At 37.9% G+C, this 12,717-nt stretch overlaps 1 protein-coding gene across 1 annotated transcript; it reads left to right on the top strand.

Annotated features, from left to right (window-relative positions):
* On the top strand, positions 3,635-4,987 carry LOC109353915. The gene is made up of 2 exons (XM_019596271.1): positions 3,635-3,775; positions 4,151-4,987. Exons 1-2 carry the CDS (start codon positions 3,635-3,637, stop codon positions 4,985-4,987), a joined length of 978 nt encoding a protein of 325 aa, XP_019451816.1.

The raw sequence follows: 12,717 nt of genomic DNA, 5'->3' as shown, positions 1-12,717 counted from the left end.
AATGGAGCCCTCAGTTGAAAGATGTGTTCATTGCCAGCATAATCCATACTATCAGCACCATCTAGTATTGTGGAAACCAATCCAGATTTGACGACAGGAAAATTTCCTTGAACTAAGCCATATCCAAGATAAAGAGGGAGGTTGCATTTACTGGAAACCACTCTAAAGCCATGGGAAGCTCTTCATTGCAGGAGTTTGGCATTCTTAGAGCTCTAAAAATTTCTTTAAATGTTAACAAGGCTCCTGAATTTTCTGAGATCTATTGGTAGCCTCCTTTCCATGGTTGGGTCAAAGTGAACAAAGATGGTGTTGCACATGGCACCTCGGGCCTGGCAGGTGGTGGTGGTATATTCAGGGATCACAATGACAATCTCTTGCGTGGTATTACTACTTGCATGGAAATTCAGCTTACTATCTTTATTGAATTTAAATATGCTCTAATTATAGTTGTGATAGCTTATAACAAAGGTTGGAGATCTCTTTGGTTGGAATGTAACTCATCTCTAGTGGTGGATGTTTTCAAGGAAAAAGCCAATGCTCCTTGGCAATTGTTAAACAAATAGTCTTTATGCAAGATTAAGATCACATTTGTGTGATTCAAAATATCCCATATTTATAGAGAAGGCAACACTTGTGCCGACAAACTGGCTGCTTCTGACATTAGTACTGGATCCAACATATGGTGGAATGAAATTCCTAGCTATCTCAAGGTAGATTTTGCTAGAAATAAGTTAGGATTACCTAACTACAAATATAGGAACCTGTAACCTTGTCATCTCTTATACCTATCCTCTGTTATGAATATATTTCCTTAGGTGCAGTTGTACCTTTGGTTTTTAAAAAAGAGCAATTTTGCTATTAAATTGCACATAAATCCTTTATATACCCTTTATTAAGGTCAATTGTTACATTAAATATAGAGTTTAATATTTATGCACTAACAATGTGTCGATTTATACATAGTCAATGTATCATCCATCATTAATTTGTATTACTTTTTTGAAGAGTCAATGATGATTGAAAATGAATGGCGGATAATGCAATGACAATGTAAAAAACTCTTACGTTGTTACAATCTACATCTTTTTCTAATAAATATATAGAAAATTTAATAAAGATACTTAACAACATATAGAAGTTAAAGAATAATAAAACAATCGTTATTCATGTCATATAGGGCCAAATGAGATTATTTTTTTCATTTTATCTACAAAAACATAATGTTGATTCTATTTTTGGATGAAGATGGAAATATTTTCTTTCTCATTTCTGAGTTTATGCTAATAAATCAAAATCGGGTTATGACTATATATATATTAAAGTCATTATTTCCTTTCAAATCAACTTAATATTTTTATTTTTTATTACCTAGATATATACACAAGTATGTATATATGATAATTATTCATATTAAAGCACGACATTAGTTTTAGCTATTTAACACATTCGAACATTCGTGAAGTTTATTTAAGCTAAAAAATTGTCCGATTTAACTCGACTCTAGTTAAGTTGTAGAATCAGATATAGAAAGGAATTTCCTAAAAAGAGAAAGAAATAAAATTGAATTATTATAATATGGTAGACTAACTATGTGCTTGATTCATTCCGCTTATAATACAATATCTATTCACTATTAAAATCACTTGAATTAGAAGTGTATATTCATTTCCAACTCATAGTAGCCAAAATCATGGAAGGGAATTTAAAATATACAAAAATGAAAATACTATCATTATTTGAATTTAATGATTTGACCACTCCCATAGTCTAATCATATATCTTATGTCCGATAAAACTAAAGTTTGAAGATCCATAAATGATAAAACCATATGTTTTTTAAATAATAATTCTGGAATCAAATTTGGAAAGGAATTCCCTATAAAAAGGGAACAATTAAATCATTTAAGTTGAGACCTTATATACAAGTGTATGCAAAGAGACCAAGGACCCAGCATGCGTACCACTTTTGAAAGGTAATCCCAAAATCCCACAGGCCAATAACTATTTTGATCTCTCAGGGTTTATCCTTGATTTAGCAGCAGAGAAAGCAAAGGTAGGCCAAAATTACCTGAATAAAATTTACATAAAAAATCCAACTTTATTCCTTAATGCATGTGCAAATCAGTATTACCTGGCCACTATTTCATCATTCTATAGTGCAAAGTTTGAATTGACTGAGGATACAATGACTGCAAGCTATGATGCTAAAGTTAAAATCCCAGTAGTTTACCGGACTTTATTACTTGGACGGTACGATGCGCTTGCCATTCTATAAATATCTAACAAGTTTTTGGCGCCGTTGTCGGGAAGCAATGAGTGATTTACATTAGTTCCTTATAGAGTTTATTCAGTTTTGTACATAGTTATTCTTTAATTCTTTGTAGTATAGTGTAAACCCTTATGCTAACCTTTGCTTTAGTTTTTATTTATTTATGCTTTTGCAAGGTAAATCTAAAGAAGAGAAACTACAATACAATCCAAAGATTGAGAAGTCTACTAAAAGTAACCGGAAGAAAGCAAAAGAGAAGAGACAACAATGTCCTCAGGAAGCACAATGTAGCTCTGAACCGGCAACAAATTTATAGTCTTGGTTAGAGAAGATGGAAAATGTCAGTAATGTTCTTGATAATAACCCAAGGCCTAATCCTCCAAGAGGACATTAGGTGATTATGCCATGTAACAAGGTCTTCAGCACTACTCTAGCATTACTATTCCACACACTGCCAAGACAGTGGAAATCAAGCCTCCATATTTGAATCTAGTCAGTGCTCATTTGTTCACAAGCAAGGATTATGAAGATCCATATGCTCATATGGATAACCTTTATGAGTTGGTGGCCACTACGGGTTATTCTGACACTGAGAGGGAAGCTGCATACATGATGTTGTTTCCATTTTCCCTCCTTGGTGAAGCTAGGGAATGGATAAAATCACATCCAAACTAATGCTTAACCAATTGGAGTGATTAGGAAACAAAATTCTTGACAAGATTTTTCCCTCCGACGAGGTATGTGCATGCAAAGTTTGAAATTTCAACATTCAGACAAGCTACTAGAATTATTACTGTGTTATCTACTACAGATAGGCAAGTTCAAGATAATAGAAGGCAGTACAGAAGAGAGAGGTGTTAGACTTGAATACTTCTAATGTCATTCTGGCTCAAAACAAGATTGAGGCAATCACAAAGTAAATGTCCAACTTGTCTCACCAATTAAATGTGGTACAGACTCTTTCAGTTCATGAACAGGTGCTACACTACGAGTTTTGTGGGGTGATCATGTTACTGGTCATTGCTCAATGCCTACCAACACACAAGAAGAGGAGGTTCAATATGTTAACAATCAACCTCGTCAGGGTAATTTCCCTAACAACCTTTCGTTCAACAATAAGTTCTCACAAGGTTGGAGGGGAAACTAGAACCAGAATTTGGGTGGAGGTAGGAAGCAGGACCATCTAATAGGCAACCACCATATCAACCATCTTTTTAGCAAGGTCCACATCCACTATTACATGAGAGGCAAACAAAGTTGGAAGAGACATTAGAGAAATTCATGCAAGTCTCCATTTCAAACCAGAAAAATATTGATACTTCTATCAGGAATTTTGAGACTCGGGTGGGTCAGTTGGCTAAGCAAATGGCAGAACAGAATTCAGATCGACAACAATTCTCTGCCAACAGTCAAACCAATCCAAAAGAACACTGCAAATTTATCACTACTAGAAGTCGTAAGGCCATTGATAAATTTATTGGTGAGAACTTAGTTGTTGAGGAAGAGGTTTTGAGAGAGATTGAAGCTAGAAAATTAGAGAAGTTAATCAGATAGACAGAGAAGGGTGATGTGGTACAAGATGAGGAAGGGGTGGCTACTAACGAGAATGATAAAAGGGAGAACAGTGATAAGAGGTAGGGTGACCTACCTCAGTTGAAGGATCTCCCTTATCCAAAGAGACCTTCCAAGAAAGATAAGGAGTAACAATATGCTAGGTTCTTGGATTTATTCAAGAACCTCCAAATCAACATTCCTTTCATGGAGGCGATGTAACAAATGCCAATCTATGCCAAATTCATGAAGGAATTGTTGACAAAGAAAAGAAAGTTTTAAGAAGAGACAGTGACCTCAGAAGCTGGGTGCAGTGCTATCATTTTGAAGTCTTTGCCTGAGAAGACTAAATATTCGGGCAGCTTCACTATTCCGATCATTATTGGTGAATTATCTGTGGGAAAGGCACTGCTTGATCTGGGTGCCAGCATTAATTTGATGCCCCTTTCTATGTTAAAGAGGATTGGGGATTTGGAGATCAAGCCTACCAGGATGACCTTGCAACTTGCTGATAGATCTATCAAGTATCCTTATGGAGTTGCGGAGGATGTTTTGGTGAAGGTAGATGGGTTAGTCATTCCTGTGGATTTTTTCATCATGGATATTGAGGAGGATAAGGATGTTCCTCTTATTTTGGGCAGACCCTTCATGAGGACTGCCCAAGTTATTGTTGATGTTGATGATGGAAAGTTGAAGGCAAGAGTTGAAGACCAAGAGGTTAATTTTAATGTTTTTGAAGCTATGCAGCATCTGAGGGACAAACAACACTGCTTTCGGGTGGATGTCATTGAGGACTTATTCATGCTCGATGACATTCATTTGAATAGGAGTATTCCCTTAGAGAAGGTATTGAGGGGAGACTTACAAGGAAGCAGTATGGAGGAGGATAAAATGATCAAAACATGTTTTGCAGAGTTGGATACACCCTACAAGGTTGTATCTAATCAGAATTGCATTGAAGAGTTGGGTAAATTGAAGACATTTGAGGCTCCAAAGGTGGAGTTTAAAATACTTCCTTTGCATTTGAAGTATGTATTCTTAGAAGAAGGAGGACAAAATCCGGTAATCATCAGCAACACCCATTCATGTGATGAAGAACAACTATTAATTGGGGTGTTGAAGAAGAATGCAGAGGCAATAAGTTGGACACTGACTGATTTGTGTTGAAAGCGTAATTCGGTGTTTTGTTGGGAGTTTTCTCCTATCAACAAATTGTCCTAATAGTAGTTCCAATTTGTTGAAAGATTTATACTCTCATTTTCGTTATGTTCTTTTTGTTTGATTAAGTAAGAGAACTCGATTTTACTCTTTGTTCACCATCTCGGCTTTGTTGAAATAAATTCCAACGCCGGTAAAATGGCTTCAAGAATATTCCAAATACAACTTACTTCTTTAATAATCATGGAAATAATGCATTCCTTCTATGCCCCATCTCGGCTTTGTTAGAATAAATTCTAATGCCGGTACAATGGTATCGAAGCAATTACCTATTATATAATTATTAAGTACCTTTGAATACCATCTCGGCTTTGTGGAATAAATTCCAACACCGGTTTAATGGTATTCTAATATATAAAAGTGATGAAGAGTTAGTTGTTAGAAACAAATAAATAAAGAACAAAAGAATAATAAATTTAGTGACTTTTATTTACTTACTCCCTTTCGGGTTCATTTTATTAACAAACCAAACTTCTTCCTTAAGGAAGGTTGGTATTAAAGAATAAATAAAATGCGGAAAGTAAATAACAATAACTAAAAGTTAGTAAGTTAGTTTCATCACTTTTGTATATTAAAAGGTGTTTTCAACAAATAAATTTATTGATAACACTTTACTATTTTACAATTTACACCTCTTTCAAGATTCAATTGTAGTATAGTATACGGTTATGTCGAACCACAAGGAATTGCCTAATAAAATAAATCAGGTAAACATGTCAACGCACAAATAATGGTTTAAACATATTTTGATGGTTTTGAATTGAATTGAATATAAACAAGTAACAATAAACATAAAACTAAATATTAACAAATTCTTGAGGAGACAAGATCATTTTGAATAAGGAAAATATATTTCTCAACTTCTTGTGAGTTTGAGCTACTTAGACAAGTTCTTATATTTTACTTTGGTTAACCCCAAACACCAAGGTCCGAAATCCTCCTTTTAGTGTATATCCTAAAATGGTAGAATCATAAAAACTTATATTCATCACTTAAACAATACTACGACCATAAAAGAGATTAGGTTGTCACACCCTAACCATTGGTGACTATAATATTGAATGAGTGATGAATGTAAGATCTTAAGAAAAGCATGCTTAACTTGGAAAATAAACAAATAAACTAAGTAGTACAACTACTCCTGAGTTTATTTGTTAAGTGTTTGAGACAAGTAATTTTATTGACTTGAAATCATTTTTTAGGTGATCAATCTAAAAAGAGCATTAAGTACTTCTCAAACAAATAATATTAACCAAAGCACCAACTTGAATGATTAAAATTCAAAATTTTGTAAGTTAAGAAGAAATAGAAATTACATAACCTTGTTCAAAAGAAAATGTTTAGGAGCATGAGCTATCCATCCAAGGATTGGATGCTTTTGAGTTCCAAATGAGAGTACAAAATTGATTTCTACATCTCATTTGCCTTCTCCTTTTCTCCTCTTGCATTCTAAACTAAAAATTACAAAACTTACTTGAAATAAGAACTCTAAACTAAGAAATGAAGAAAGAACTTCAAAGAGAGGTTCCTCGTGAGAGATTTCCTTCTTTCAAGTGTTTTTGATCTTTTTTTGGTGTGTTGTGATTTTCTTTGCTCGATGGAAATGGTCTCCTATTTATAGGCATCAATGCTAGACCGCTGAGCTGCTTAGCTGGACCGTTAAGCAGCTGACCAAACCCTTCAGCATGGGTTTGATCCCTTGACCAAGTAGCTTAGTCACCTCCTTGTTCATGAGTCATCAAAGCTAGTTGTGGGCTATGAGACCAGCTATTATTAGCTACTTCTGAAAAGCCTATGGTGGGCTACTTGAGGTGAGGTCATGGATGACTTCGTGGTTTGCTAGATGGTTAAGTCAAGTCTGGTGCACATCGCTCAGCACACCTGCTTCACCGCTAAGCTGCTTGTTCAATAGCTTCTGACCATGTTGACTGGGACGTGGCCTGGTGCTTGCTGATCTGGTCAGGAGTCTAGTTCTCCGCTGAGCTGCTTGGTTGGACCAACTTGTTCAGCAGCTTGGTCTTGTGCCAAGCTCGTGTCTGACCGTGTCAAATAGATTTCTGACCGTGTCAGGTCTAGTCTGGTGCTACGCTGTGCAACTAAGCAGGTCCGCTCAGCTGTCTAGTTGAGCAGTTTGGTCTAGGTCAAGCTGGTGTCCAGGTCAACTCAGCGGGGCTTGATCCATGCTCAGCTGCCTGGTTTAGCACCTTGTTTTCTTGACTTTTTTGTTTTATTGACCATGACTCTTTTTTCATCTTTTCTTCATTTTAATTCCTACAAAATACATAAAAAGGAAATACAAACACAAATATACTAAATTGTGATATTTTATACAAAAAGTATTGTTTTAAGTTGGTTTTTCACAATTATGCTTAAGATAAGTGCCATAAAAGTGTATGAATTTTAGGTATATTTGGCACTTATCAATTTGCATGAAATCAGTCCATCCTATTGCATACATAAGATCCATATAGAAGAGGATTACAAACCGGCGGCGCGACCTTAGAGGCATCTTAATCCCACTATGAAGGAAGTAGTGAAGAAGGAAGTGATGAAACTATTAGATGTTGGGATGATTTATCCTATATCTGATAGCAAGTGGGTGAATCCAGTTCAAGTGGTCCCAAAGAAGGAGGTTATGACTGGATGGCGTATGTGCATTAATTAACGGAAACTGAACCAAGCTACTCACAAAGATCACTTCCATCCGCCTTTCATGGACCAAATGATTGAGAGATTGGCTGGACAAGCATCTTACTACTTCCTAGATGGCTATTCTGGCTATAATCAGATCACTGTGGATCCACAAAACCAGGAAAAAACAACTTTCACTTGTCCTTTTGGTGTCTTCACATACAGGAAGATGCCATTCAGACTATGCAAGGCACCAGAACCATTTCAGCGGTGCATGTTAGCTATTTTTCCTAATTTTGTGAAGCAGTGTATTGAGGTGTTTATGGATGACTTCTCGGTCTTCGGGTCATCATTTAAGAGATGCTTGGCAAATTTGGACATTGTTCTACAACGATGTTTTGAGACAAATCTAGTACTAAACTGGGAGTAGTGTCACTTCATGGTGACTGAGGGACTAGTCTTAGGACACAAGATCTCTTCCCGAGGCATCGAAGTTGACAAGGCAAAGATTGAGGTCATTAAGGACCTTCCACCACTACTTAATGTCAAGGGAATTAGAAGTTTCCTTGGACATGCAGGTTTCTATAGAAGGTTTATAAAAGATATTTCCAAAATTGAAAAGTCACTCAGTAATCTTCTTATCAAAGATATTGTTTTTCATTTTGATGTTGAGTGCAAAAAATATTTTGAAACCTTTAAATAAAAATTGATTTATGCTCCTGTTATAGTAGCGCCCGACTGGTAACTTGATTTTGAACTCATGTGTGATGCTAGTGACTATACCGTCGGTGCGGTACTAGGACATTGAAAGGCTAAAGTTTTCCATGCTATATATTATGCTAGTAAAGTATTAAATGAGTCACAAGTTAACTATGCCACAACTTAAAAAGAATTACTAGCTATAATGTATGCCTTGGAAAAATTCAGATCTTATTTGATTGGCTCAAAAGTTATAATTTTCACTAATCATGCTACCATTAAATATCTGCTAACCAAATTGGATTCCAAGCCGAGATTGTTGCGCTGGATTTTGTTATTGCAAGAATTTGACTTGGTGCTCAAGGATAGGAAGGGGAGCAAAAATTGTGTAGCAGATCATTTGTCGAGACTAGTCAATCAAGATGTAACAGTGAGAGAGTCAGAGGTGGTGGAGGAGTTTCCTGATGAGAAGCTTATCTTGATTCAAGAAAGGCCATGTTTGCGGACATGGCTAACTTTAAAGCTGCAGGGGTAATTCCCAAAGAGTTGTCTTGGCACCAAAAGAAAATATTCTTGCGAGAGTCCCGTCAGTATGTGTGGGACGACCCTCATATTTTTAAGACTGGGTCGGATGGATTATTGAGAAGGTGTGTATCTATAGAAGAGGCTAAGAGCATCCTTTCGCACTATCACAGTTCACCATACGAAGGGCACTTTAATGGAGAAAGGACAACTGCAAAAGTCCTCCAATCTGGGTTATACTGGCCTTCTGTATTCAAGGATGCACATCAATGTGATAAATGCTAGAGATCATGCGGGATCTCCAAGAGGAATGAGATATCATTAACAAACATTCAGGAAATTGAGGTGTTTGATTATTGGGGGATTGACTTCATGGACCATTTCCATCGTCGTGCTCACAAGTATACATTCTAGTGGCTCTGGATTATGTGTCCAAATGGGCACAGGCTGTAGTTGCACAAAAGGATAATGCTAAGACTGTGATCAAGTTTTTGAAGAGGAATGTATTTAGTCGGTTTGGCACACCTCATGTACTTATTAGTGACGGAGGATCACATTTCTGTAATTTACAATTGGAGAAGGTCCTACAACACTACGGGGTCCGACACAGGGTAACATCACCTTATCATCCGCAAACAAATGGACAAGTGGAGGTTTCCAACCGAGAGATCAAGAGAATTCTGGAAAAAAACTGTGTCAACTATAAGGAAGGATTGGTCTCTTCGACTGGGTGATACACTATGGGCATACCAGACAACATTCAATGCACCCATTTGGTTATATCCCCTTTTCAGTTGGTATATGGGAAGGCGTGTCATTTGCCTGTAGAGCTTGAGCATAAGGCATTCTGAGTCCTCAAGCTTTTCAATATGGATCCCAAAGTAGTAGGTGACCAAAGGAAGCTTCAGTTGCAACATTTGGGGGAGATGAGACTTACTGCTTATGAATCCTCGAAATTATTCAAAGAGAAAGTCATGTTGTTTCATGACCGAAAGATTCATCAAAAAGACTTTCGGGTGGGTCAGAGTGTGGTGCTATTTAATACTCGAATGAAGTTGTTTCCAGGTAAACTGAGGTCTAAATGGTCAGGACCCTTCCTAATTAAGGAAGTTAAATCGCATAGAGTCATCAAATTGCAAGACCTAGTGTCTCAGAGAAGCAAGGTAGTCAATGGCCAACGGGTGAGACCTTACTTGGGTGGTGAAGTCGAGCGGCTCATCACAATCATCAACTTATCACATGCATAATAGAACAGGCGTCGGGCTAATGACGTTAAACAAGGGCTAACTGGAAGGCAATCCAACTTTATTTTGTTGTTTGCTTAGGTTGTAATCTATTTGTCAAAAAAGAGGATTTTCTAGGAAATTCTCGCCCAGGTGAGGCATACCTCACCTAGGCAAGGAGAAGGACCTTTCAGTGCTAGGTCTATCGCTCAAGCGAGGAAGGGACCTTCTAGTACCAGGTCCCTCGCTCTGGGGAGAAATCCCTCGCTCGGGCGAGGAAGGTGACCTTCCACTACTAGGTCCCTCGCTCAGGCAACGCAAGCCTCGCCCAGGCGAAATTAAATTCGTTGCTCTTTGTCTGTTGGTCTCGCAGGTGACAAGGCCTCGCCCGGGCAAGCATGACAGACGTTTCAGTTCTGAGTGGCTCGCCTAAGTGAGAGTCCCTCGCCTAGGCGAGAGGGCATGACTTTCCTTTTAAAAAGGGGGTGTGGGGTTCATTCCCTCCCATCCCCATTACAAAGAAACAAGAGAAACTCATAGCTCGTGCCTTCTTCAAGAGTTTGAATCACATTCTCTGCATCGTCTAGTTCACACACTCCAACAAGCATCATCAACGAAATGTAAGTGCATTTTTTATTTCATTATCTTCTTATTTGTGCATTGTGTTAAGTTTCAATTGTTTTAGGCACATTTAGGATGGATTAGGCGCTCTTGATGCTACATTGTTGTTACTTTTAATTACATTGTGTTGTGGAACAATGAGTGTTATCATCAAGAGAATTCGTGTTTCTAAGTGGGAAACCCTAGTTTAGTTCATAACTGTGACATTCATGAGTGTTTATAATGTTCAATGTGGTTGCTTGTCATAATGTCATTGATTGTGTGGTTTTGCTGTATTACAGGAGGAAAAAGACATTGGCTCGAAAGAATCCCCCGCCTAAGAAGTTGTGAGGAGCATCAACTTCACAGTCCCCCTTAGAGTTTGACCGCACTATATTCAAAAGAAGGAGAAACAGGAAAGATACACCCTACTCCTCAACTAGGTTTATGTTCCTGAAAAGATGCTCCAAATGGAAATGGATGAATAACTTGTTTTCACAACACCCCTGACTAAGCTGAAATAGTGGGAATTGGCCACCGCAACTGAAAAGTTCAACCTTGATGTCGTTCGTGAATTCTATGCCTATGCCTACCCACTAGAGGAGGAAGAATTTGCATACAAGTCTTGAGTCCATGGGAAGACCATCCTGTTTGACAAAGAAACTGTCAATGATTTGAGGTACAACCCATTTGAGGCATGAGAGGGGGACTTGTGCCAGTATTATGATGCTGAAACCAATGGTGACTTCACTAACAGAGGCACTTCTGCACTACTGTGTGTGGATGGAAGGTCATACAGCACTAATAGTGATGGACAACCCCTCTGGATCTATAGGAAGCATATGACCACTTTGGCTCAGGTCTGGATGTTTTTCCTTCTCCACAACGTGATACCAAACAGTCACGTGTCATCTTTGCCCCTCTCTGATTGTTGTCTCATCTATGCAATCTTGAAGGGTACGACGATTGATATGGCTAAGATCATTGTGTGGGAGATGTACAAGACTGTAGTCAGGACTGAGAAGGTCAACAAGGGGTTCAGGTTAATAGAACAGAGAAGGTCAAACCCCTGATCACCTTGCAGTATATCAATGACAACTGCAAAGAGGAGTCTGGTCCTTAGAAGGGTGACGTGTCTAATCAGCCATAGGCACCTTAGCAGCAATCATCTCCACTTCAGCCACCACCATTCTCACCTCAGCAACCATAGATGCCTCACTCGACACCATCTCAGGAGCTGCCCATCTAGGATCAGCTTAATCAGCTCTGATTGCATATGGAGCATCTTGAGCTCCAAAATGAGATGATCCGTCAGGGGTAGGTGTTTCATCACCCATGGATGTTTGCTGCATTCCAGTCTTTGGTTTTGGGGAACCAATTTTGGGGGTCCACATACACTTTTACCCAGCAATTCGCTTGGCCTAGGGTCAGGCCTATCTTTCCGGAGGGGGCAGGACCTTTTGGAACCATTGGAGATGGTACAACCTTAGAGGGTGAAGATCATGAAGATGATTAATTGGATTTCATACTCTGATGAGCCTATGGGCTGAAATTGGTTCCTTTATTTTGTTGTTGTTTATGTTTCAATGTTTTGGATGTATGTGTAGGATTATTTAGGATGTATGTGTAGGATTGTTTAGGATGTATGTTTAGGACCACTATTTAGAATGTATGTTTAGGATGTATGAGTAATTGTGTTGTGTTTGCTTTTGTATGTTGTTAGTTTCAAGTTCAGTAACAAAATGTGTAGTCAATGAAATTATGTTTGGTTAAATTTGTGTTTACTGTTGTCCAATTGTGTTATGCTAGAAATATGTGAATGAAATTTTGGGATAAGACTTTGTGATTGTGCATGATTAGGGTTCTGATGTTTGACTGTTTCGGGATGTTGATTCAGACACGGACCGAATAGGTTGAATTATGAGCAGTTTAGTCTAAAGACAAAGCCTATAACCAGGTGAGAGAGTGCACCCAAAAACAGATGAGTGCCTTTGTTGGATTTCA

This window comes from Lupinus angustifolius, chromosome LG08 (genome assembly GCF_001865875.1).
Source record: "Lupinus angustifolius cultivar Tanjil chromosome LG08, LupAngTanjil_v1.0, whole genome shotgun sequence".
Taxonomy (NCBI): Eukaryota; Viridiplantae; Streptophyta; class Magnoliopsida; order Fabales; family Fabaceae; genus Lupinus; species Lupinus angustifolius.
This window is presented reverse-complemented; position numbering and strand designations above follow the sequence as displayed.